This window comes from Cuculus canorus, chromosome 25 (genome assembly GCF_017976375.1).
Source record: "Cuculus canorus isolate bCucCan1 chromosome 25, bCucCan1.pri, whole genome shotgun sequence".
NCBI classification, from domain to species: Eukaryota; Metazoa; Chordata; class Aves; order Cuculiformes; family Cuculidae; genus Cuculus; species Cuculus canorus.
This window is the reverse complement of record NC_071425.1, coordinates 678548-703380: the sequence shown is the minus strand read 5'-3', so window position 1 is coordinate 703380 and position 24833 is coordinate 678548. Positions and strand designations below refer to the sequence as shown.

Below are 24833 nucleotides of genomic sequence, written 5' to 3'. Positions count from 1 at the left end.
TGTGGGAAGGGGCTGCCAAGGGGTTTCCTCGTTGTTTTTTTCATTGTTTTTTGGGGTTTTTTTTGGCATTCTGGCATTTCTCCTAGGGAAAACGGTTCTGGAGGTTCCGGATTACTTGAAATCTCTGGCTCTCTACTCTTTTTTTTTTTTTTTTCCTCTTTCCAGCCTTGCACGGAGCAGCGTATTCAGATTATAACGGTCTTTTCCCACAGCACACGTTTTTGCTAACTGATTTAAACTGCATTACTGAGGGATAACCCCCCCCGAGCACCCCCGGTCCTGTCCATCTCGTTGTTGCAATGACATCTTGACCTAAAATCTGGTGATTCAGGGAAACCTTTGGTGCTTTTTCCCCCCTTTCCAAGCCGCTGCCTGAAAGCAGGAGCGAGCGGTGCTTTTAGAGGGGGGGAATCTCTTTGTTTTCCCAAGGGGAATTATTTATATAAAATGCTCTGCTCATGCCTCTGAGCAACTCCCGATTGCTCCGAAGCCCGCGCTAAGCTGGGAAGAGTAGGAGCGTGATAAAGCCGGATCTCTGGCACGGCTGGTGGGGAAATGGGTGGTGGGAGACACGGGTGAGCCCTGGAATGAAGAAGCAGGGTGGAAAAAAAGCTGTACTGATCCCTCAAAGCCATTGGGAAAGATCCTCAGCCCCGTGGTGGCTCCCCCGGCCGTGCCCTTTGCACCAGAATAAAAGGTAATTTATGGGGAACCTCCACGTGGAGGGGCAAGCGGTGCCATTGGCTCCTCTCTGCCTTGTTTTTATCCTAGCAGGAATAATTTGGGGTTATTTTATGAATTTTAACTTGTTTTCCCCTCGTAAGCAAGGAGCAGAGCCGGCCCTGCCTCATCCTGGGTCAGCTGCTGTTCGGAATTGTCTCCTGGGTGAGGAGAGATGCGGAGTCTTTGATTTGGGACAGGTGGACATAGGCAGGAGATGGGAATGGGATAAAAACGCTGCTCTCCTGCCTCCCAGGGTTGGTGTGTGGATGAACAAATTTCTGTCTCGGAAGCACTCGGTGCTCCACGGTGCCGTATCCCGTGCAAAGCATCACCGGAATGAGCTGCCGTGGTGCTATGGAGAGACTTGGGTTTGGGGATTTGCCTCATTTTAATGCTCTCAGAGTGGGCTTTTGCCATTCAGCTGGAGGAAAAAAAGACAGAAAAAGGAAAAAACTCCCCAAATCCCAGCTCTGGCTTCTTCTCTTCCAAGCTCGGAGCACTTTCTCAGCTGCTAAAGCACCGGTGGCTCTGCGGCGATGCTGGGGCTGCGCTCCCCCCCGCAGCCTGGCCCGGCTGAGGAGCCAGGAGGGGTTTTATGGAATCAAATAGAGGAAAATCCATTGTAAATACTGAAAAGAAACTGCCTCGAAGCTACATTTTGTGTTTCCTGGGCATTAGGTTTTGGGTGTTTTGATTTTGTTTTTTAATGCAGAAAAAAAGCAAAGAACAAAGTGGAGACAGTTGGGTTCATCAGTGCCAGAATGAATTCTTCTTTAATTTCTAACTCCAGCGATTTGGAGTGATTTCTAGACTTGGAAAAAAAAGGATCAGGAACGCAGACTTGCTCTAAGACAGTTGAAGAAGTTTCTTTAATTTAATTCCTTTTTCTGATGTAGGTCCCCCCTCCCCTGCAGCTCCACACAACGTAGGCTTTTGGTGGTTTTGGAACTTTCTTGTTTTCGGAGAATTTAGTAACCAGGGGTGGGGGAGGGGGGCGTTGGGGAGATTCTGATTTTTTTTTTTATTTTCAGTTGTTTTTAATTTCTTTTTTTTTTTTTTTTTTTTTCTGTTGTAGCTTTTTGTTTTGTTTGGATGCAATTGGTGTGACCCTGTGAAGCGCGCATCCTCCCGAGAGGGCACGGCGGTGTTTCAGCATCCTCGCACCGCCCTGGCTCCCTGGAGCCGCTCGGGTTGTGCCGTGCTGAGCCCGGCTGTGGGCGTTCCTGGATGGAGGGCACAGGATTTGGCTACGGATTTGCCTTGGGAGTGGCAGTGGGGCAGCGGGATGGAGCAGTGCTTGAGCTTGGGAGGCTTTGGGCTGTTGGTTGTGGCCACGTGCCGGTACCCAGCGCTTGGGAACGGCCTCAGAGCAGGCGCTTGGCAATAACCGGTCAGGGTGAGGATTAATTTGGGATTCCCGCTGGCAGCTCAGCATCAGCAGCGTGTGGGGAGGAGAGAGAGATGTGTCCCTATTTGGTCGAATCGGCCTTTCCTCTTGTTTTTGTTTTGGTTTTTTTTTTTTACAATTTTGTTCCTTTTTTTTTTTAACTCCTTTGTGGTTGTGGCTGAGATCCAGAGCAGAGCGAAACCAGGTGGAGGCTCTTCAATCATGAATTGTGTTTTTTCGGAGGCCGTGCAGGTGCTGCGAGCTGGAAACGTACGTGTGCAAACTACCTCAGAGCTGAGAGGGAGCCCCAAGGGGCAGATGGGGACCCTCCCCTCCCCTCTGTGTCAGGATGCGGCCGCAAACACCCTCGAGCTTGGCAGAGACCCTCTGGCTGCTGGGGAGGCAGCTCGGGCATCCCGGCTCCCCACGCCGTGGGGAGGAGGAAGAGGAGAGCCAAGGAGGAAGGTTCTGGAGGATGCCGAGAGGGCGGTAGGATCAGATAGTGGCCAAGCTGAGCCCCTGGAAAAGCCATCCATGGGTTGACTTAGGTGTGTGTTTGATCCCTGCTGCTTTACTGCACGTTGCGGAATTAGTTAGGGTTTTTTTGTTGAAGACAAATACCTCTCTGAGCGGTGGTGGGGGTGGGATGCTCTGCCAGACCATGGTAAGGAGGTGCTCTGCCGGGACACGGTGGAAGTGGGATGCTCTGCTGGTCCATGGTGGTGGGATGCTGTGTCCAGACCATGCGGTGGGATGCTCTGCTGGTCCATGGTGGTGGGATGCTGTGTCCAGACCATGCGGTGGGATGCTCTGCTGGTCCATGGTTGGTGGGATGCTGTACCAGACCACAGGAGCAACTCATTCCCACCATCGCAGCAAGGCAGTGCTTATGGACCGCAGGAGATGTTTGGGTGCTGCAGATCAACTTGGGTAAAAAGCAAAAGGGATTTTTTTTTTTTTGCTTAAAAAATTCAGAATTTAGGCCCTAGGAGTCAGACGTACAGCAGAACTGAAGCCATTTCTGGGGATGTGTTTGGGAAATGGTCTCTGTAAGGCAACACTGAGTCCGGTGGGAAGGAGTTTGCTATGTTTGGTGGTGGTCCCGGCAGACGCCAGGCAGGGAACGGTGCTGGGCTCATGGGGCTCTCCCATCGCTGTTGGCGGATCATCCCAGGAAATCGATGGCATTGACCAGAATCAGGGCAGAAAGTAATCCTTGAAACGGCTGTAATTGTTGTGAGTGTTCGTTAGCCAGCAGTTAATTGCGTCAGGTCGTGTGAAACGCATCCGGATTCATGTCAGGATCAAACTCCTTGACTTCAGGAGGGAATCTGCCCCTCACCCGCGCCACCGCCCCTCTGCCGGCTCCTGCGGCCAAACTGAACCCTGGCAGATTTTGGGGTGGCTCCAGAGGGGGCGAAACCCCCGTGAAGGTGGGATTTTCCCTGAGGCCGCTGGAGCCCCTCGGCTTCACCACACGTCGGACCCGGGGGCACAACCTTATATATAACCAATCCAGTTTTGTTTATCTACCTCTTAGCGACAGTAGGTGAAATCTAGGTAGCGGCAGCTCCACACGCTGTAGTTTAGGGGAAAAAAAAAAATAAAAATACTCTCTTTTTTTTCCAAAGAAAAATGTTCTTTAAAAATAGAATTTATGGGCTTTCTTTTCACTTTAACGTGGTCATTAGGTGTCAAAGCTCCAGACCTCAGCAGTCCCAAATGTTTGGGTGCAACTGAGTTATTTTTATGCTCAATCTTCCATGACTTTATTATTTCTTCTTTCGGACTTGGATATTTGCTCTTCCATCGTTTACGCCTCACTCTTTGGGCTGGCGGGGCTGAACCCCGTCCGTCCCTGGGGGGATCGCAGGTGATGGGGTTGGTTTATATTTTCCAGCAGCTTTTTTTTGGGGGGCAGGATGGGGCTCCCCGACACCCAGCACCACCTCATCCGCGGGACAGGGACGCCCCGGGTGCCGCTCCTCCCAGCGGCCGCCCCAATTCTAGGCTATTCCGACAAAAAACAATTATACTTTCCTGTAATTATGATGTTTTTCCTCTTTTCGGCTGATTTTCTTTTTGCCTTTCCCCCTCCCTCTCCTCTTTGCCTCTTCTAATCCGTGTTCCTCCCTCATCCCCTCGCACGAGGCAGTTTGTTGGCTTGGATGTGGAGTTGGGATTACGGATGGACGCGGGCTCCGCTTCTCTTCCAGCCAGGTTGATTTGGGTTTATTTTATTTTTTTTTTTGCCACAAACCGCTTTACTCCACTGTTTTGTTTTTAAAAATAAAGAGAAAAAAAAAAACACAAACAAGCAAAAAAAACCCTAAAATAGTGTTTGTGTGGTTTTGTGGTTGGGGAAGGGAAAATAGGGAATTAAAGGGTGAAAGGAAGGGAAAATAAGAGGTGAAATAGAGGAAAAATAAAGAAATGAGGGGTTAAAATGAGCAAAGAGAGCGGTAGGGGGGGAAGAGAAATAAAGGTCAAATAGAGAAAAAAATAGAGAATAAAGGGATAAAACAGAAATGAGGCCTGAAAATAGAGGAAAAAATAAAAAGAGGAAAAATAGAGAATAAGTGAAGAAAATACGGGGTGAAATACAGCAAATAAAAAGATTAAAGGAGTAAAATAGGAAAAATAAAGGGGTATAATAGAGGAAAAATAGCAAAAGGGGTAAAAAAGGATAAGGGAGTAAAATAGAGAAATGGGTTAAATAAAGGAAAGAATAAAGTGGTAAAATAGAGAATAAGGGGGTAGAATAGAGAAATGGGGGAAAATGGGGGAATGGAAGGGAAAAGAGAAATAAGGGAGTGAAATAGAGGAATAAAATAGAGAAACGAAAGGTGAGAGTAGGACTTGAGTTGTGTTCGTGGGGGCAGTGAAGGTTGATGGGGACGCAGCGCCAAGCGACACACGTAGCGGTCCCATGGTGTAATGGTTAGCACTCTGGACTTTGAATCCAGCGATCCGAGTTCAAATCTCGGTGGGACCTCCCGTTCTTTTTGCCCTCTTACGCCCGTCCCGGGAAGCGGCCGCGAACCGCGACTGCGGGGCTCGGGGGTGGGAGGGGGACAGCGATTACCGTCCCCCCTCGCTTCCGCGGCCCCCGCCGGCTTCCATTTTGTGCGGGGGCGCTGCCTCTGCGCATGCGCGGGAGCGGGAGGCGGTGCTGGGCTCTGATTGGGCTCTCGCGCTGTCACTCTCGCCGCTCCGCGTTGCTATTGGTTGGCAGCGCGCCAAAAGCCCCGCCCACTGCCCCCTTATTGCGGCGCGAGCGCAGTCAACGGGTGGTGGAGGGTGTCGGTGCTGTGCCTCTGCCTCTGGATGTGCCGCCTCGTCTTCTGTCCTCTTACCTCAGCCCCGTGCTGGGTCTGGTCCTGCCCCCACTCTGCCCCGCCCCTCTCCGATACCCCTGTGCCATTGTCCCTTTGCCCCTGCCTCTCTGCGCCAGCCGCTGCCTTTTTGCCCCACGTGTGCCCTTCTGCTGCCCCTCTGCCCGCTGCCTGTTTGCTCTCTGCCTCATCTCGTGCCTCTGCCCGTGTCCCCTACCTCTGCTCCTGCCCTGCTGCCCCTCTGCCCACTGCCTCCTTCCTCTGCCTCATCTCCTGCCCCTCTGCCCCAAGCCGCTGCTGGGCCTCGTCCTGAATCCCTTCAGCAGGGCTTAGCACGCTCTTATGCGGTTTTCCGGTCGATTGCCGGGTCAATCCTGTCCGGGAGCCCGGCTGTGGCTGGGTGATTGCCCCGGATTAGGGGCAGCCTGGGCTCTGCTTTGGCCAACGGCTCCGCCACCCTGTCGTTGCCACAAGAAGGACAGAGGCCGTGGTTGAGCTGATGGGTTTATTTAGCGTCTGCAGGAAAGGACGAAAACACCTTTATTTTTGTCTTTTTCAGCCAGGAGCGGGGGGACTGGCGGTGGGGAGCCCTGTGCCTGCGGAGCAGCCTTGGCCGTGTGTCTGACCTCAGCTGGGAATCATAGATCCAATGGTTTGTATTGGAAGGGAGCATGAAGGTTGTCCAGTCCAACTCCGTTGCAGTGAGGACAGGGGACATCTTCAACTTGATCACGTTGCTCAGAGCCCCATCCAACCTGACCTTGATGAGAACACCCATCTGAGGTGTCGAGGGACCCATCTGCCTGGTGCTGAGCAGGGCTGCCCCATCCATGAGAGCCAGCAGGTGGGGAAACGCTGCTCCAAGAGGGGTTGAAAGCTGCTTCCCCCACAAAACCGCCTCCTCCACGTCATCCCCATCACTGATGGGATGTGGTGGGCTGAGACTACACAGGCCCCCTGTCCGTCACCCAGCCGGGGCAGCAGAGGGGAGCTGACTGCAAAGCGCTCGGAGTCATCGCAGTCACAGGCAGGACTCGACAGCCCTGGGTTTGCTTTCCCACGGCTGTCAGGGGTTTTCCAGGGGAGGAAGCGAGTCCTAGAGGTGGAGCAAGGGTTTGAAGAAGCTGCCTGGGGCCTTGCTCCTTCCTGTGCCCTACCCTGTGCTGGGTGAAGCCCACCCAGCCCTGTGCTGGCCACTGGCTGCCTCTCGATGCAGAGCACACGGTGGGAGGAAGCCATGGGCTGTAGGAGTGGTAGGGGATGCGTAGGAATAAAGAGAATAATGTTTCAGAACCCTGGAAGCCGCAAAGCAGTGGGATGGACATTGTATTCCTGTACCCGATGGGGAAACTGAGGCACCGAGAGGAGGTGGCTTGAGTAAAGTCCTGCTGTAAGGCTCTTCTGCACCGCAGGAGCTCGGTATTGGGGCTGGGCTGCTTGGAGAGGGCTGAGGCCAGGCACAGCCCCGCGACCAGACACAGCCCCACCGTTTCAGTAAAGCCCGGTTTGCCGCTGGCTGCTAAAAATGCAGAGGTTTCACTTGCAGGAAACCAAATGTAAATCAGCCGTGAGAGCAGCAAAGCATTCGCTGCATCGGCTGCTGAGCCTCATCTCCGGTGGCAGGGGGGGGATTTTCTTCTGGGTTGTTTTTTTCCCCTTTTTTAGTCTTTTGCCATTGTTTGGGTGCACTATGCTTTGGTTCTGGACTCCCCAACGCTGACTACAGGGCAAGCAGGTTTCTGACAGTCTTGGCTTGCATGCGGGAATATCCCTGTGCCCGGCAGTGCCAGCAGCAGGGTGTCAACTTATCGTACAACCGCCCTTCTCCTTGAAGGGGTTCTTGTCCTCGGGGACTCCCTTCAGCAGTGGGTCCTCACCCGCCATGGACTCGATGTACTCCTTGAGCTCCTTGCCGGTCTTGGAGATCTGCCAAGGAAGGAAATGCTCTGCGTGTGTTACGGGAACGGACCCTTGCGGTAGAGCTCATTGGCTACCTACGAACCTGCTTGTGCGGCCGGGAGAGTGGAATTGTTACCGTGGGCATCCCACATGCAGCATCCCCGTGAGCATTCCTGGGGCACTGTGGGCACCTGGCTGCCTGCAGTTGGCAGTTCTCAGGCTCTGGGATGTGAGGCTAAGCCCAAGTTTGCCTTGAGGGGCGAGGTGTGAATGCTCTTGCTTCTGCTTGTAGTTGAGGTTTAATTTCAGGGGGGTTGGTGTTTTTTTTTTCTCCTTTGCAGCACGATCAGGTCAGGGAGCTCCCCTGGGACATGGCCCCTTTGCATTTGGGGTGAAAAACTCACCATTTGCCTCTCGTTCTTCACCTCCTTCTTCAGCTGATCCAGCTCCATCTTCAGCAGCTCCTTCTCTGTCATGTCCTGAGCCATTTTGCCCTGTAACCCCAGGGAACCAGCACAGTATTAGTACAGAGATGGGCTCCTCCTAAGGCAAATGAGAACTCAGCTATCCCCATGATGCTAAAATAAACCCCATGGTGGGAGGCACCTTTCAAACCCCTTCTCGTAACATCTGCTGTAACCAGATTTTCATTTGCTTGTTCTCAGCAGGCGCATCGAGCGACAGATGCACTTCGAGGGCAGTGGAGGGTGATCCAGCCTGTTTTTTAAAGAGGTCTTTGCTGCCACGGAGACTGGTTTCCCCAAGACACTTGAGCCAGGAGAAAAGCTGCTGCTTTGGGGCTGTCTGAGCAGCAGTCCTGCAGGAGAACCTGGATGCTCAGGTCTGTAAACTTTCTAATGTGTCCTGGGCAGGAGCATCTCTGCAGGTTTCATAAGAAACTAATTATTTTTCCCGGTTCCCCGCTGTTTATGCCCACCCCAAGTAAGTTCTAACATGGATAGAGGCCCCCTTGTTGCTGTGAGCTCTGCTGGTTGCAGGCAGAGGTATTGCTTGCTGCCACGGACGGATTTTGGGGCCGTGTGGGTTAGAGAAACCCAGCTTTCTTTTCACAAAAGCCCAGCCAGGGGTTATTTGAGATTCCCATGGAGCTGCACTGTTCCCATCTTTAAACTTGGGTTTGAAAGCTTTGCCACAAACTTTTAAATAAAACAAGTAAATGTGATTAAGCTGAAATGTGCCCTGGCCCCGCTTTGGAAAGCGTCGAGCCTGTGTGTCCTGGACCCCACTGGTTTTCTGAGCGGCTCCGGTGGTGCCTGTGCCCAGCGCTCCTCTCCCTGTCGATGCCCTCGGCGCACAGCCGACCCCGGGAGATGCTCCTGGCAGAGCACACGGAGCCAAAAGCCACCACACTGCTGTGCTGCCAACCATGGAGAGGACGGCTCCTGAGCTGTGGACCCCACAATACCATTTGTACCTGGAGGAAGTGAAGCCACGTACCTCAGGGAATGAGGGGCTGCCCCTCTCAGCGGTGGAGATGCTCAGAGATCCATCCAAGAGGAGATGCTGCTGACTGGGCACTCACTGTCCTGATCCAGGCTTGAAGACTCCTTTGGCTCTCTGGGAGGGAGCGGGAAGCAGATGTCTTTGGTCTTTAAGCTGATAATATACTCAAGGAATAAGCTGGTCAGGTGTTGGGCATTAGCCTCAAAGCCCGAGGTAATCAGTGGTGGGGCTGCAGGGAGGGGGAGGATGAGGAGGAGGAAAGGTGGGGTGGAGAAGCGCTTTATGGGCTGGGGAAGTGGGGCAACTGGGAAGCCATGCATTCCTGTTGTGGGTGTCCCGCCTGGCTGGGACAGAGGGGCCGTCCCCTGTGAGAATCCGAGCTTCCATGGAGCTCAGGAGGGGATGGAGATGTGGGGTGAGGGGACCTCTGGGGCTGGTGCAGCCTCATCATGGGCTGGGAGCAGCTCGGGCAGCTCCTGGTCCATCAGGGTGTGGGAGCTGGGCCAGTGCTGGAGGAAATCCATCATTTCCCTTGTCCTTGTGCTGGTGGGGCCGCAGGCTCAGGAAGGACCAAACCCTAACAGGGGCTTTGCTCCTGTCCGGCCGGTGCAGAGTCACCAGGGTTGAGGACAAAGCACCTCGAGGCAGCGCCTGGAGGAGGAGGAGAAGGCAGAGAGGGATTTCCAAGCATGGGGAAGTGGGAATTTCCTGCCCTTGGCACAGTCTCACCCGTGGGGATGTGAAACATGTTTAGCAAAACATGGAGAAAGACTCACTGTCCTGGGTGAGGGGAGGATGGATCGCTCCAAGGGATCACTTATCCCATCCATCCCTGTGTGCCCTGCACCGAACGTGGTCCTTGTGACCTGGGCGATTGTGTGTGGGGCACAGGACTTTCCAGGGAGGAGGTCCTGGCACTCAAAGCCCTTGGCTGCATCTCTTGCCTGGCTGATAAAGATGAAGGGAAGGGAATCGCCTTCCCTGGATGCCCCTCAGCCTAGCTTTTCCCCACGCCTGCCAGGAAGTGGCTCACGGAAGGTGGGTGTGGGTGGCAGCGATGGGGGTCAGGGTCGCTGGGCAGCTTTCGTGGTCACTCACCCCCTCCGTGAGTCACATCCTTCACTGCGTTGGCTGCTTTCGTCCCCTGCCCTGGTGGAGTGACCACGAGCCGTGGCCAAGAGCAGCCCCCGTGCGAGGGACGAGGGGCTGGGGCCACGCGGGCTGCCTCCCTGCTGGCCGCCCACCTATCCTTGCCACCCCAGCTCTCCTGCGGGCTGCGGGGTGAAGGTGGCCGGGCTGGGCGTCCCTCATGGGGACAGGGACACTGAGGCGCCCACAGGCCCTGCGTCAGCATCACCGCCAGCTTCAAAACGCGGTGCCAAGGAGGCCGGGGAGGAAGTGAGAGCCGAGCCCAGCACCATGTCGGAGCTGGAGCAGCTGCAGCAACGCGACATCCCGGCCGGCCGGCAGGTCCTGCGCGACCACCACTGCAACCTCCACAGGGTCGCCGACTACTGCGAGAGCAACTACTTGGAGGTGAGGGGCACGGGGAGGCTGGGGACAGCATGGGGCGAAGTGGGTGCGATGCTGGGGACAGCCCGGAGCCCCGTGAGCTGGTGGTCCTGGAGGGGTGGTTAGTGGGGGGCAGCGAAGGCTCTACCCTGGGAGATGGGAGCCCGAGCAGCCCAGATAACATCCAACCTGGCACTGCGTGCTGCTGTTTGGGTTTTTCTTCTCTCATGCCTCAGTTTCCCCTCTTGCTCCAGAGCAGCTTTTCTGCTCAGCTCTCAGGGTAGGGTTTGGGATGAAGGGTGAGTCCTCATGGGGTTTGGTACCTCCAGAGAAGCTCCGGAGGGGACCAGGGCCACCAGCCCTGCCTGCAGTGTCCCCAGGGTTTTTGAGGTGCCTCATGGCAGGGCAGAGTGGAGCTGGGTGCCTGCACACGCAGGGCGAGCGTGAAGCTCTGCTGCTGTCAGCGTCCCTCCTCCTCTCTGCCTGCCCCCCTTGAGAGAAGTAGGGGCGCAGAAGCTTTGGGGATGAGACAGGAGGGAAAAGGGTGATTCTGGGAGGGTGTCTTGGCCAGAGGGGTCCCTGTGTGCTTCGCAAGGTCTGTCTTGGTGGCCTTGCTGGCTCGAGCCAGACCCCAGTGCTGCTCCCAGGGGGCTGGCAGTGACCGACCCGCCGGAGCGGAGCTGGAGGGGACACGGCCGATCTGTTCAGGGAAATGAGATGCCATCCCCAGCACAGCTGGTGGCATGGCCGGCTGTCCCCAGGGATGGCAGGAGGCTGAGCCAGGCACCTGGCATCCCGGGGAGGAATTGTCATGAATCCCCAGTGCTGGAAAAGCAGAGCGGTGCTGCCTGACGGGTGTCTGTGTGTCCCACCGGTGGAGCTGGGGGAAGTCTGATGCATTTGGAAAGCAGAAGGAAGCATCTCTGGTGTGACTCCAGCGTGAAGATGTAGGGCAATGGTGGCCACACAGGGTGGGCTCTTTCCACCGGCTGGGTTTCCCCCTCCAGGCGAGCGACAAGCGGAAGGCGCTGGAGGAGACGATGGCGCTGAGCACGCAGTCCCTGGCCAGCGTGACGTACCAGGTCAGCAGCCTGGCCACTGCCTTCCTGCGGCTGCTGGACCTGCAGGCGGCCGAGCTGCGGAAGGTGGAGGCCGATGTCAGCTGTGTGGCCCAGGTGGGACCAGTCCCCGACAGGTTTGGGTGCTGAGAAGAGGGGTGTGGGCTCCGGACAAGGGGGTTTGGGCAGCTCAGAGGGGCTGAGGAGTTTCCTTCCCCACAACAGCCCCCATAGCATCACCTGCAGTGGAAATGCAAGACCATCTCCTTGGGTGGTGGTGGGGGTCACCCAATGCGTCATGGGGGAATGGGTCCTCCCAGGGCTGGGAAATGAGTCTCTGGGATGTTCTTCCAGTCTGGGTGCTTGAAAATCCCAGTGGAGGGCACCATGGGGGTTGCCTGGGAAACCTCAGAGGGGACAAAATGGAAAGATGGGGCTCAGAGCATTGGCTTGGCTGTCACGCTTTCCCCTTTCTGGGGCCCAGCCTTGTCCTCCCAGAGCTGGGGGACACTGATGTGGAGTCCCATGGCCACCCGCCCTCTTCCTGGCAGTTGGAAGCTGCCTGGAGCCTTTCCAGCCACGGGAGGAGACGGGACTCCTTAATCATGCTGGAAGCAGCAGGAAAACTGCTTATGGGTGGCCAAGGCTCACATTTTCCCCTCGCTTCCCCGTCTCCCAGTTTAGAAAGGTCTGGATCCACCATGGTGGCATCTAGGGCATCATTCGCCCTGTGTGATGGAGCAGAGCAGGGTCCATCCCAGTGCCTTTGGCTGGGCCGGGGGTTCAGGCTGAATCTTTCCCTGTGACCCCTCCCTTACGGGGCTGGGAAGGGCGGTGGGACTTGGAGGGGATGGCAGGAGGTAGTGAGAACCTGGAATGGGACAGAGGAATGAGGCCATCTCCACAGAGGGTTGATATGCACAAGGAGAAGGTGTCTCGCCGTGAGATTGGCTCGTTGACCGTCAGCAAGAGGTTCCCATCCTACCAGAAGATCATGGTGCCCCCCAACCCTCCCTGCCTGGAGCCCTACTACAGGAAACCCCTCAACTTCAGTGTCCTGGATGACATCGGCCACGGCATAAAGGTCAGCGCAGCCCTGGTGATGGGACAGAGGGGAGATTGAGATGTGATCTTAGGGAGAAACGTTTTGCTGTGGTGGTGGGGAGGCCCTGGCCCAGGGTGCCCAGAGCAGTGGTGGTGCCCCATCCCTGGAGGGGTTCCAGGCCAGGTTGGATGGGGTTTGGAGCCCCTGATCCAGTGGGAGGTGTCCCTGCCTACGGCAGGGGTTGGGACTGGATGGGCTTTGAGGTCCCTTCCAACCCAAACCATTCCATGATTCTATGCCAGCAGGAGAAGGGTGTCCCACAGGGGTGGGGGGTTTGGATGGGCTTTCTCCGTCCCTGATATCCCCAGGGCTGTGCTGGTGGGCGCACAGGAGGCTCAGACTCCTCTGCGATGGAGAAGCAGGATCTGTCCGTGCTCCACAGATGATGCCGGGACTCATCACACTGGGGCTCGTTGGTCTCAGCCTGGAGAGGGGAACATTCCAACACAGATAAGGGAAACTGAGGCACACAACGCTCAGTGAAGGCTGTCAGCACTGCTCACCCCCACGGCACCTTTCCCAGCACCGAAAGCGGAAGGCGCCTGTGGGCTGGGGGTTTTGGCAGCCTCATGGGCACGGGCCCCCAGCAAAGCCTCCGTGGGGCCGGGAGGGAAGCGGAGATGCTGCGGCTGTGGTTCCCACGCTGGCGGGCGCCTCTCGGCCGCCTCCGCACCACGGCTCCTTCCGCTTGGCTGCTCCCATCGTGGGGGCCAGCGGGGAGCTGGGGGTGCTGCTGCTCCGGGGGGCACCCAGCCCTCTGGGATGCGATGAGTTTGTCAGGTGTTTGCAGATGCCCTCACCCACAGCATCTCTACGTCTCCCTGTGCCCGCAGGACCACAGCACCCAGCTCTCCCGCACGGGCACCCTGGCTCGGAAGGGGATCAAGTCGTCAGCGCAGGCTGTGGGCACCCTGGGGTGAGGCTGCGCGGGGGGACGGGGCTGGGGGCTTGCCCTTTGCGTGTCACCGAGCTCAGCCGACACGGCTGCTGTCGGGGTCCCCTCCCAAGCTGGAGCCTCTGCCCGCAGGAGAAGCGCCCGCGTCCCCGAGCCCATCCAGCCGCCCGTGGTTCCTGAGGGGAAGGTCATGGCCCCGTCTGCCTCCTCGCTGGTGTCCAACAGGTACTGGTGCTGCTGGGGGTCACGAGGGCCTGGGGTGGCCACCATCGCTGCGCTGCTCGGGGGACGTTCTGCTGCAAGGGGGGGTGGTGAAAAATATAGGGTTTTGGGTGAAAAATATGGGGTTTTGGTGAATAATATGAGGGTTCAGTGAAAAATGTGTGAGTTTGGTGAAAAACACAGGATTTTGATGCAAAATATGGGATTTGGGAGCGGGAGGTTTGCCACATGAGGCAGTGTAGGCAGTGTTTGTCTCCAGAGCACAAATATCCACTTACAGAGAGGGTCTCTGATGGGGAAAATGAGGCACAAGGTGGGAAAAGGTTTGTGCAGGGATGCCGGGATCTCCTGCTCACAGCGATGGCCCCGTGTCCTGGCACAGACTCAAAGAGTGGGGCAGAGGCAGCCCCCCAGCCTGGCCCTGACACCATCGGTTCTTCATCCTCAGCTTGAGCGGAACCCCTACAGCCCCTGGGGAGGGCGTCCCCGCACCGCCGCCGCTCCCCGTCCTGCTGGCTCCATCGCCACCACCTGCAGCCCCCGTCCCACCGCCCCCACCGCTCCCTGGGGTCCTGGACCCCCCACCACTGGGCGACTTGGCCATGTCTGGGATCCCGGACCCTCCACCACTGGGAGACCTGGCTGCGTCCTTGCTGGACCTCGTGCCCCCGGGTGAGCCTTCGGGGGTCCAGGGATGCTCACGGTGGGGGGAATGGGGAGGTGGGAGCTGCACGTGGCCTCTTCTCTTTATGAAGCACTTCATGCCCACCAATTTTGGGGTGTTTGCAGCCCTGGATGACCTGGAGCCGCCGCCTCCAGCTTTGCCCGACTATGAGGATGTGTCCCTCCCGCCGCCGCCCAGCGCAGAGGATCCCCCCTGGGCCCCGGAGAGCTACTTGGAGAAAGGTGGGGGACCCCCAGACCCTTTTGCTGTGGTGCTTTTGGTTGAGCCCATGCCCACACCCACTGCGCCGAGGGCTCAACTCTGACCCGATGCTGGGATCGGGGGCGATGCTGTGGGTTGCATGGTGGGTGGTGAGGCTCCCATCCCTGCTCCGGGCGGTGGCCGGTCCTCGGAGTGGCCTCTCCATGGCCCCTCTTGCCCTCCTCTCGCAGTGGTGACCCTCTACCCCTACACGCGTCAGAAGGACAACGAGCTCTCCTTTGCACCCGGCGCCCTCCTCTTCGTCACACGGCGCTACTCGGACGGGTGGTGTGAGGGCATCATGGGCGACGAAGCGGGATTCTTCCCCAGCAACTATGTGGAGCCTTTCTGAGCGCTGAAGCTGGGCAGCCCCCGCACCCCAGCTCCCCGCACCCCTCTCAGGCAGGACTGCGCTTTGCCTTTGCCCATTGGCTTCGCTCAGCTGGGATTTCACACAGCTCAGCCCTCGCATGGGCAGCCGGGCTGGGACTGCTGCATCCCAGCCGCCTCCAGAGCATCCCCTGCCCGCCTTCGTTTACTTTATTGCTTTAATTTCACCAGTGCTGGGTGCTGCTGGCGCTGGGCAGGCTCAGCACCCGGGCACTGCATCTGTGCTGATGGAAATGCTTGGCCTGGCCCGGGCGATGCTCCCGGCCCCACCGGAGACGTGAGGGCAACGCAGGATGGAAGCACGGACACAGGAGCTGGGGATGAGCACCCGCAGTGACAAGGAGAGCAGCAGCCGTTGAGGACCCTCCCTGGCATTGGTTTGAGCTGCAGAGGAGCCCAATCCTGCACCCAGAGGGGTGCTGGAGCAGAGCATCGCTCGCAGCCTGACCTCGCACTGCTGCTCCCGCTCCAACCCAGCCCGAGAGAAATAACACGGATGAGCAACTCGGAGCGGATTCACACCAGGTTTATGTCCGACATACAAACGCTCCTGGAGCTGCAGCACAGCGAGCGCTGCCTACAGACATCGATATGTAGATTCTTTTAATTTCATGGCTTTACGTTCCACACAGTTGAACGGAGTCTGGAGAAGGAAGAACAAAGAGGGGGGGAATGGAATAGAGGAGGAACCACTCGGGCTGCTTTGGTTATTTCTGCGCTGTTGGGTTTCTGCGCTTCGGGAGTCGGGAGCCGCCCTCGGGGCTGTAAGGCTGTGGAGAAACCCGGGAGAAGCCAACACCAGACAGCAGTGGGGATAGGGTCTCCCCGTAGAATGCAATTAGAAGGGGTAATTAATACTGCAGTGGGGTAAGGGGTGGGGTTTGGCCTCCGGGGACCCAATGGCAGAAGTGCCACCCCAGCACCACACCTCCCGCGGGAGGCTCAGCACCTCGACCGCTCAGCGTGGACGTCAGCCCCGGGAAAGAGGGGTCAGCGCGAGCCAGCGGCTACAGGGAGACAACCGGGAAGGGCTTGGGGCGAGGAGGACCCCGTCTGCCCCGGGGGCACCGGGGAGGCTTTGCCCTGGAAGCAGAAGTCAAGGATGGATGTGGAAGGTGAGGGCAGGTCCCCCTCCCCACAGAGCAAGGAGGTTGCTGTGCCCGCGCTCTGGGCAAGCAGGTAGAGATGGGGCTGAAGGGCTTTTCCAAGGTGCCACCTTTCCAAAAGCTTTCCTGTCCCTCACATCATGTTTTTTTCAGGGAATAAAGTCTCAAGGGACCATTAATGCAATCATGAAGTTCAGCAGCTGAGGCAGGAGCTGCCCTGCCCAGGGGGCTGAGGAGCCGGGGCAGCACGGATTTCCCTCCCAAAGGGGCACGGAGCCCTCAGGCATCAGCTCCAAGGCAACCACACGCAGCTCCTGCTGCCGGTGAGGGGGATGAAGGCAGAGGACACGTGCGCAGGGCCCAGCCCGTGGGGAGATGGCTTCGGTCTTTCAGGAATTGCTCTTGTGAGGTCAAAAGGGAAAAACCCCAACCACCCATCGAACCAAGTCAGCATTCATGCTGGCAAACACCCACGCTGGAGCAGAGAGCCAAGCTGCATAGAGAAGGCTTCATCTCAACATGGCAGGGGAGGAGAAAGTGCTTTGAATCACTGGGGAGAAAGGAGCTGCGAGAGGAAAGGCAGGAAAGCAGCCCAGGAGCGGGACTGAGCGAACAGTGCTGATGCGCATGGGGTACAGCATGTGACCCCCCCAGGGCTTCTCCTTTCCCAGCTGCTTATGTACGCAAGTCTCGGCCGAGCCATCCTCAACACTTCTTCTTGAGGACCTCCTGGAGATGACGGGCAACCTCTGCAGCCGACTCCCAGGGAACGACGGTGGCCTGGAAGGCTCCAGGCTGCTTCTTCTCCATCTCTTGGGTCATCTGGTGCATGGGGTAGCCCTTCCGCGGGAAAGCCACGTCAGCTGAAGTCAAAGTCACGGAAGGGCAGAAGTCATTGGCGCCATCTCCTACGTAGAAGACCCTCTCAAACTCCACCTCCTCCTGGGCTCTCTCTGCCAGGTACTCCGTTAGGATTTTGCGTTTGCACATGTTGGCTGGGCAGTCAAGGCACTTGTGGCTGTGGTAGGGCCCCAAGGTGAAGTACCCCCTCTTGTCAAAGCTCGATGGGTTGCTGAAGATCTTGCGGAAGAGGGAGTAGAAACCGGCTGCCCTCAGACTGCATTCGATGCCAAACATGTTGGCATCGGAGATGAGGATGATCTCGAAGAGCTCATGGTTCTTGGAGAGGAACTGGAAGAGGTCCGGCATGCCGGGGGACAGGGGGATGTTCTCATAGACTGTCTTGAAGTCCCCCATCTTGACGCCCTGGTCCCCCATGTACGCCAGGACGCGCTGCATGTACTCGTTGTAGAAGCCCTCGCGGAAGGTCTGTCGGATGTGCTCTGGGAGCACCTGCCCCGGCGCTGCCCGGACGATAGAATCATCACTGTTCTCGTTGATGATGGTCTCATCAAAATCGAAGACGAGGAGGTATTTGGGTGGCCGGGGGCTGGCCATACCAACACCCTGCAAAGTGAAAGAAGAACGCCTGGCCGTTAGCTCGAGGCACTTGGCTATAGCCTTGGCACAGTGATGGTGGCAACCACAGCAGCAAGGCTGCCAGCCCCGCCGAGTGATGTTTCTCGGCTTCCTTACCCCAGGCAGCTTATTAGTCTGCTGGGCTTGGAGGGGGCTAATCCCCCACTGCCAAACCTCCGCCCCGGCCCTATGGCGTTTATCCTGCCTATAAAGGGATCATTTTGTCACCGCTAATCCCGCTCCTGCAGCCCAGGCGGTCACTGTGCCGAGCAACCATCGCACACATCCCTCAAGGGATATGAGCACAGGGGGCACCTTGGGGGGGTTTGGTGCAGGGAGGGTCCTCAGGGGGAGGTTTGCTCCAGTCCCACCTACCAGAAGGGGTTTGTGTCCCTGCAGACCCCTCTTGCAGGTTGATTTTTGCTCTGTGGGCACAGTTTCCCCCCGGATCAGACTCCGCAGACGCCCCAGAAGCCAGGGTAAGCCTGAGCCGCCTCCTGCCCTGCTCTAAACCCAACCCCACCGAACCCAACCCCACTTTGCCGACACGGTGCCCACCCTTGGTGAAAGCCGCGATGGCCCCAGCAGCCCCCGCTCACCTCCCGGCTGCTCCCGTCCCACCTGCACCCCGAGCTTTGCAGCCTGGGGACCTGATTCGTGCTCCCTGGCCCTGAGGAGCGAGGGGAGGATAAGAGCGGCACTGACCTTAAGCAGGCATGGCAGCCTGACGCCCTCGCAGCACCTTTTCATGGTCAGAGCATCACCGTGCAGCGGCGCTGGCGGCGCTCAGGGCTCACCGGGCTGCAAACCACACAGAAGGAGCTTTGGTTAAAGGGTGGGTTTTACCCCAGCTGCCGCCTTTGGGCACGGCTCAACCATCCCAGGGTGGCCGTTCCACAGCTGACCCCAAACCCGGGACCTTTTGTACCAGGAACAGAGGAATTAAAGGAGGCTGCAGAGCAAGGGGTGAGCGGGCAGAGCCCGGTTAATGCTTCTGATCCCTCTTAATTCCCCCCGAGTGCCCGGGCTTTGCCGCGTGTGAAAGCAGCCAGCGGGATGGTTCGGCAATAAACAGGACAACACACACCTGGTGCCAAACCCGCCCCGATGTCCTTGCAGAGCAGAGTTGGAGGTGTTTCTTTTAATGGAACAATTATCCTGGAACGAAGCCAGGCGCCCAGGCAGCTCCGGGGAGGATGGCCCAGTGGCCCAGGCTGCAGCTCCGGAGCAAAGGCAGCGCCCAGGTTATGCCTCCTGATTATTGCCGACCTCTTGCCACCCCCAGCAATGACAGCAGAACGATGGGAGGCCTCAAAAAACCCAACCTTGGCACCAAACCCAGCTGGAAACTCCAGCAGAGGGAGAACAGGAGGACCGACACACCGGGATGCCAGGGATTTTTTAACTAGGCACCAGTAACTTCGCTCGGCTGAGTGAGGAGGGTTTCCGTGAGTTTTTTTGCCATCAGCAGGACAACAGGAGTTTTTCAGCTGAAGGTGAGTTGTGTGGGACTTGGCTGCTTGGATGCCCAGCATCAAACTATTCTGGGCACCAACGTGACGCACGGCTCTGCTAAAACAATGAACCAAGACCGCATTCAACATTAAACCCCAGAAAAATCCTGTAAAAACTACAATTTGTGAAACCTTCAACCCAAACACCAGTTGTTCCTTTGTGGAAGCATCCATCAGAAGCTGATGTTTGTTTGCAGACATCATTTGAAGGCAAATAACGCCACAGCCAGGCTGGGAGGGGGAAAAGCCACCACGATTTTCAGGTCCAAACCAAGAGAAACAGGAAAAAAAACCACTAAATGTGAAAAAGTAATTGTGATTTTTGTCATTATATCCTGAAGAGCTGACAGCGGTGAGAAAGTCATTTGAGTCTAAGCCTACATTATTTAAGGAATAAAGGTCCAGGATGGGACTTCTTTCATAGAATTATGGAATGGTTTGAGTTGTAAGGAACATCAAAGCCCATCCAATTCCACTCCTGCCATGGGCAGGGACACCTCCCACTGGATCCGGCTGCTCAAAGCCTCATCCAACCTGGCCTGGAAACTTCCAGGGATGGGGCAGCCACGGCTTCCCTGGGCAACCTGGGCCAGGGCCTCCCTGCTCTCATGGAGAAGGAATTCTTCCTTATGTCTCGATTCCTGCAGGACCAAGATCTCTGCAGAGCCGAGGTCCCCGCAGGACCGTGTCCCTGCTCCCTGCCAAGCTATTCCTGCGTGGAGATGACTCACCCAGCGGCTGCTTCCCGGGAGCGGTTCCGTCCACCTTCCGCAGAACAGCGGCTCCTTCCACAAGAGCAAAGCGGCCGCGCTGCCGACCATCCTCGGGGCCTGGGCGGTGAGAGAGAAAGCACAACGGAGCCCGGTCGTTAATCGCCTCAAACGGAAAGGCTTAAACAAATGGAATTTGGGATAGGGGTCAAAATACACCTCATAAAAGCAGGGAGATGCTGGGGTCACGGCGGGAACAACTCTCCAGAGCAGTTTATCCCCCACATCTCTGCGTTCTCTTCCCGGGGGCAGATCCCTCCGGCCCCAAAGAGCCCGGGCAAAGGCTGAGCCGGCCTCGATGCGCGCGTGGCCTCCACAAACTGGGTCTCACCACGCGTCCCACGGGCCCTGCGCTCCCTCCATGACTCGGACTCAGTCCCATAACGGAGCTCACGGAGAGGATCTGGCCCTGCGGAGCCCCTGGCACGGCCAAGGGCGCGGGGATGGGGATCAGCACCCGGTTTCGGTGCTGGGAACGGCTGAGTCTCCGAAGGAGGGGGCACAGGGGCAATTCCCAGCTCTTTCAGCCCCGGCATGCTCTGCTTTTGACTGTTTTTAACATTTTTTAGCCTTAAAACCCTTTTGATCTCTCTCACGCGTAGGACATGTTTGGGTTTCTACATTTCAACTTAAAGCCAAAGCACTGCCCTTTTGCAAACTCGTTTGTCCTTCTTGGGGACAGCAGTGAGGGCAAAGCAAGAGGACGGGGTCCCCGTGCCCCGAAAGCGAAGGAGGGGGAGCTCCCCCCATCCTGCACGTCATCGGGATCCGGAGACATTCCCACAGCTCTTAGAATAAACCTGACCTCTCCCGTCCCTGGGAGCTGCGCACGTCCCGAAACGGAAGCAAATGAGCTCATTAATTAAAATTAATCATTAATTATAAAACCAGGCAACAGCAGAGCTCGAGGGGCGCCCCAGACCCCTCCCCGGTCCCCCCAATCCCTTCTCCTGCCCCACGGCTCCCGCCTCACCCCTAATCCGCAGGCGAAGAGCGATGGGACGCCCCTTCCCGTGGTCACCTCGGGTTATGGGATGTTCCATGGGTTTATGGTGTTTATTTTCCCTGCCGCTTGCCAGGAAGCGTCACGGCGGTGAGCGCTCCCGCTGCGGCCACAGCTCTGCACCAAAAACACCCAAACCGGGTGGCTTTGGCCCCAAAATGCCGCGGGTGGTGTCAGCCCGGTTTGAGAGTCCAAAATTGGATCTCGGTTCCCAGCTCGCCAGCCGGGAGCGGGATCGGTGCCGACTCACGGGCTCTCCCGGTACCGGTGGCACCTGCAGCCGGGCTGAGTCACCGCGCCCGGAGCCTCCTGCCAGCTCAGCGCCTTCCGGTACCGGCACCGCAGCCCCGGTCCCCGCAGGGTCCTACGGGATCAGCACCTCCCGGTACCGGTACCTGCAGGATCCTACCGGATTTGCACCTCCCGGTACCGGCATCTCGGTCCCCGCAGGGTCCTACGGGATCAGCATCTCCCGCACTGGTACCAAACCCTGTGGGATCCTACCGGATCGGCACCTCCCGGTACCGGCAGCCCCGGTCCCCGCGGGGTCCTACCGGATGGGTACCCCCCGGCATCAGCCGAAGCAGATCGGCATCTCCCGGTACCGGTACCAGCATTTCGGTCCCCGCAGGATCCTACTGGATCAGCGTCTCCCGGTACCGGCAGCCCCGGTCCCTGCGGGATCCTACCGGCTCGGCATCTCCCGGTACCGGTACCGGCAGCCCCGGTCCCCGCAGGGCCCTACCGGATCGGCATCTCCCGGTACCGGCCGCCCCGGTGCCGACTCACGCCCGATGGAGCCCGCGGAGCCTCCTTACCGGGTCGGACCCTGCAGGCGCTCCCGGCCGTGCCGGCGGTGCGCGGCCCCTTTAAGGCGGCGCAGCCCCAGCGCCGCAGTCCCCGCGCGGCCCCGCCCGCGCAGCCAATCAGAGCGCGCGCCGCTGCCGCCGGGGGCGGGGCCTAAGAGAGCCACGCCCCTTTCGCAAAGGGAGGGGGAGTGGGGTCCCAACCCCGCGGGACCGGGAGGGAGCTCCCCCCGCCCCCCCCGGAGGGGATTGGGCCCCAAAAGAAAGGGCGAGTCTCGCACCGGGGGCTCAGGGGACCCAAAAAGGACCCCCTGAGAGGAGCCGGGAGGGAGCTGGGAGCAACTGGGGGAAACTGGGAACAAGAGGGGGAAACTGGGAGGGAATGGGGAACAACTGGAGAGCTGGGAGCAACTGGGGGAAACTGGGGAGGAATGGGGAGCAATGGGGTGAAAGCTGGGAGAAAGTGGGGAAAACTGTGAGGGAGCTGGGAACAAGGCGAGGGAAGGGGGAGCAGTTGGGGGAAACTGGGAAGGAACTGGGAGCAATTGGGGAAGCTGGGAGGGAGCTGGGAGCAATTAGGGGGGAGCTGGGAACAAGAGGGGGAAACTGGGAGGGAGCTGGGAGCAATTGGGAGGGAATGGGGAGCAATGGGGGAGCTGGGAGCAATTGGGGGAAACTGGGAAGGAACTGGGAGCAATTAGGGGGGAGCTGGGAGGGAGCCGGGAGGGAGCAGGGAGCCAGGGATAATTTGAGGCACTGGCCCTGTCCCGGGGACACCAAATTGCAGGGTGAGGACGGCACAAGCGCAGCAGCCCCAGTGCCCACAGCCCGAAATACCCGCCGGGCTGCGGGGGCTCCTGGGGTTTTGCAGGAGCAGTAATTTGTGCTGGGATGGAGAACAAGGGAGCGCCTTCAAAGCGGGAGGGGAGGGAGGGACGCAGCAGCAGGGCCTTAGAAAGGCACAGTTAGAGAGTGGTGGAGCTCGGGTTTTGCCATACTTTCTAATTAAAATTGTTTGCGTCCTTCCATTTTTAGACAAAATTCAAAAGGGCTGCAATAAACCCCAGTTTTCCGCTCCCTCCCCGGGCTGGATGAGCGCCGGGTGCCCCTGTGCCGGAGATGCCACGTTGCCTGGCGCTCCCGTGTTTCCCCATTCCAGCCCCAGGCGGGAGCAGAGCTGGGAGCATTCCTGCCCCAAAATGCTGGGATTCCGGGACCTGGAGCAGCCCTGGTCGCTGTTAAAGGATACGGTGAAAGGACAGGTAGGGTTGGAGTTGAGGATCGCTTTTCCAACCTGATGGTCCTACGGCTCACCCAGAGATGGTGGCTGCAGCCCCGTCTGCTCCCGAGACAGCCGCGGGGATCAGGGAAATGTTTTATCTTCTATTTACTCCAAATCCCCGGGGTTGGGAGGCAGTGTGGGTTTTGCCTTTCCCCTTTCGCGTTCTCCCCCTCGGAGTTCAACAGGCGACGCCGCCGGAGCGATTTGTCCGTGGGTCCAAGGCACGAGGGACCCTCAAAGGGCGAATTCTGTGCTGGCGCCCATCTCCTTCCCCCTGAAAGGCAGAGAGCATTCCGGAGACATCACAGACAGAGGAGCCTGGCAAGGGTGCTCCTGTGTCCCAGTGATTTTCCACTGTTCAGAACCCCAGAGAGCAAGTGAGGACAGCGGGGCCGGCTCCTGGCAGCCCCTCAATAGCGGGAGCCTTCGGAACAGGCGGATTCCCCACAGCGGGGACAAACACGCACGCCTGCACGCTCCTCTCCACGCCTGCCCTCCTGTTTTTACTCCACCAAGTGCATTACATCAGCACACAGGCAGCCCCAAGCTCACAGTGTCCACACCACCGTCTGTCTGTCTGTCCCGTCCCTCCTTGCTTTCTTTCCATCCCAAGTCAGGACCGGTTCCGTAGCCCCCACGGACGCAATCTGGCCACCCGCCTCAGACCCGCTGGTGCCCGTGGTCTGCAACACAAATTTGGGGAGCTCGGAGCGAAAGCAGCTTTCCTTGCCTCAAGGCACGAGGATGAGGGACCTTCCATCAAACCTCCTCCTCTCCTGCCATCCCCTCAACGCAGCGCTCGCGAACAAACGGTATTTGTTTAGAGCAATGAATAATCGGTGGCCAAATAATTATATTATGGTTTATATTATCATGGAACCAAAAAGTGCACAAATGCTCCCCAAATCGGTGCCAGCTCCACTTCTGCCCCCCGAGGGGGACCCAGGGATATTTTTAGGTGCCATCTCTGCCCCAGGACAGCGAACTGCAGGGTGCCGGGCGGCACACAAACAGGGCAAAACCTCAAGAAAAAAATCTTTTCTCGAGAAAACCAGGAAAAGCCTCAAGAAGCAGTAACAAGAGAGCAAACTCCATTCATTTCGCCTCCTGCACCTCTTTCTGAGCCCCCCAGCGCAGCGGTCGGGACCGAACAAAGAGTCCGGCACTGCTGCGCGTGGTCCACCTCCCACAACCTCCACTGGCTTAAATTCATTGAAACCACAGAATTTCTCTTCTGTGACAATCTAACGTGATTTTGGTGTTTTTAAGCAGCAGGCAGATGGATGGGTTACTGCAATCGATGAAAATATACGCTAAAATGAGTAAAATAAAATCCTTGATGCACGATAAAATCCAGTTGTTCTCTGGTAGGAACAAAGCTTAAATTTTCACAGAACATTTCAGGTCACGGAGGAATTTTCCTATGAATTAACCACCCTAAATTACTAAAATTTACACGATTTCCTAAGGGAAGCGGCCAGAGTTTCACCTCAGCCAATCCCACGGCCCCTGCCACGCTCCCCGCTTCCCTTGGTGATGGGCGATGAATCCTTCTCCCTTCCAAACCCCTAGGAGGGGCGGTTCGATAAGGCGCTTCCTTGTGCTCCCCCTCGGCGCTGGCTCTCCCAGCCCTGGGAACTGGGTCATCCCATCGCACCTCTCGCATCCAACCCCTCTGTCAACACACGCTGCGCTTTCTCTTTACGCCCTCCAGAAACTGTCCGGTGAGAGGGAGGCGAGGGCTCCTCCGCCTGCTGAAATCACGGGGGCTACACGAGGACCCAAGCAGGTCCCACCCCGGGGTTTGATGAGGATCCAGGATGAGGATGAGGATGCCTTTCGAGTGTCACAAGACCTTTGGATGTTAATGATAACAGAAAGCCACAACCCTCACGCCTGGGCTGTCTCAGAAGGAATCATTTTTCAGGCCGAACTAATTTTATATTTCATTATTCTGA

General features: G+C 57.6%; 4 protein-coding genes and 1 non-coding gene across 7 annotated transcripts; 3 read left to right on the top strand and 2 right to left on the bottom strand.

Moving 5' to 3' along the window:
• Positions 1-5033: 5033 nt before the first annotated feature.
• TRNAQ-UUG (transfer RNA glutamine (anticodon UUG)) lies at positions 5034-5105 on the top strand. Its single transcript has one exon. It is a non-coding gene; the product is annotated as a tRNA-Gln (tRNA).
• Positions 5106-5920: 815 nt separating this feature from the next.
• Positions 5921-9120, bottom strand: GNGT2 (G protein subunit gamma transducin 2). The gene is made up of 3 exons (XM_054088464.1): positions 8803-9120; positions 7749-7838; positions 5921-7371 (listed from the first exon to the last, which is right to left on the bottom strand). Exons 2-3 carry the CDS (start codon positions 7830-7832, stop codon positions 7246-7248), a joined length of 210 nt encoding a protein of 69 aa, XP_053944439.1. The 5' UTR covers positions 7833-7838; positions 8803-9120; the 3' UTR covers positions 5921-7245.
• Positions 9121-9172: 52 nt separating this feature from the next.
• ABI3 (ABI family member 3) lies at positions 9173-15270 on the top strand. Its single transcript, XM_009571143.2, has 8 exons — positions 9173-10344; positions 11328-11495; positions 12286-12462; positions 13317-13399; positions 13511-13603; positions 14049-14272; positions 14390-14506; positions 14717-15270. The coding sequence occupies exons 1-8, from the start codon at positions 10228-10230 to the stop codon at positions 14875-14877; spliced, it is 1140 nt and encodes a 379-aa protein (XP_009569438.2). The 5' UTR covers positions 9173-10227; the 3' UTR covers positions 14878-15270.
• Positions 15271-15425: 155 nt separating this feature from the next.
• PHOSPHO1 (phosphoethanolamine/phosphocholine phosphatase 1) lies at positions 15426-23192 on the bottom strand. Of its 3 annotated transcripts, none has more exons than XM_054088462.1 (4): positions 22908-23192; positions 19746-19844; positions 18206-18301; positions 15426-17488 (listed from the first exon to the last, which is right to left on the bottom strand). In XM_054088462.1, exons 3-4 carry the CDS (start codon positions 18248-18250, stop codon positions 16727-16729), a joined length of 807 nt encoding a protein of 268 aa, XP_053944437.1. In that variant the 5' UTR covers positions 18251-18301; positions 19746-19844; positions 22908-23192; the 3' UTR covers positions 15426-16726. The 3 variants fall into 3 exon arrangements, with proteins under 3 accessions (XP_053944437.1, XP_053944435.1, XP_053944438.1); XM_054088460.1 differs by lacking the exon at positions 22908-23192 and adding an exon at positions 21606-21706; XM_054088463.1 differs by lacking the exon at positions 22908-23192 and adding an exon at positions 20758-20891.
• On the top strand, positions 20946-21908 carry LOC128854459 (basic proline-rich protein-like). The gene has a single exon (XM_054088013.1). The coding sequence runs from the start codon at positions 20946-20948 to the stop codon at positions 21906-21908; it is 963 nt and encodes a 320-aa protein (XP_053943988.1).
• Positions 23193-24833: the final 1641 nt, after the last annotated feature.

Coding starts and splice junctions, on each gene's coding strand:
- GNGT2 (XM_054088464.1), bottom strand. CDS start 7,832: ATGGCTCAGGACATGACAGAGAAGGAGCTGCTGAAGATGGAGCTGGAT. Junction 7,372..7,748: donor TGAAGAACGAGAGGCAAATG/GTGAGTTTTTCA, acceptor CTTCCTTGGCAG/ATCTCCAAGACCGGCAAGGA.
- ABI3 (XM_009571143.2), top strand. CDS start 10,228: ATGTCGGAGCTGGAGCAGCTGCAGCAACGCGACATCCCGGCCGGCCGG. Junction 11,496..12,285: donor ATGTCAGCTGTGTGGCCCAG/GTGGGACCAGTC, acceptor CCATCTCCACAG/AGGGTTGATATGCACAAGGA. Junction 12,463..13,316: donor ACATCGGCCACGGCATAAAG/GTCAGCGCAGCC, acceptor CTGTGCCCGCAG/GACCACAGCACCCAGCTCTC.
- PHOSPHO1 (XM_054088462.1), bottom strand. CDS start 18,250: ATGAAAAGGTGCTGCGAGGGCGTCAGGCTGCCATGCCTGCTTAAG. Junction 17,489..18,205: donor GGCTGCCATGCCTGCTTAAG/GTCAGTGCCGCT, acceptor TTCACTTTGCAG/GGTGTTGGTATGGCCAGCCC.
- LOC128854459 (XM_054088013.1), top strand. CDS start 20,946: ATGCCGCGGGTGGTGTCAGCCCGGTTTGAGAGTCCAAAATTGGATCTC.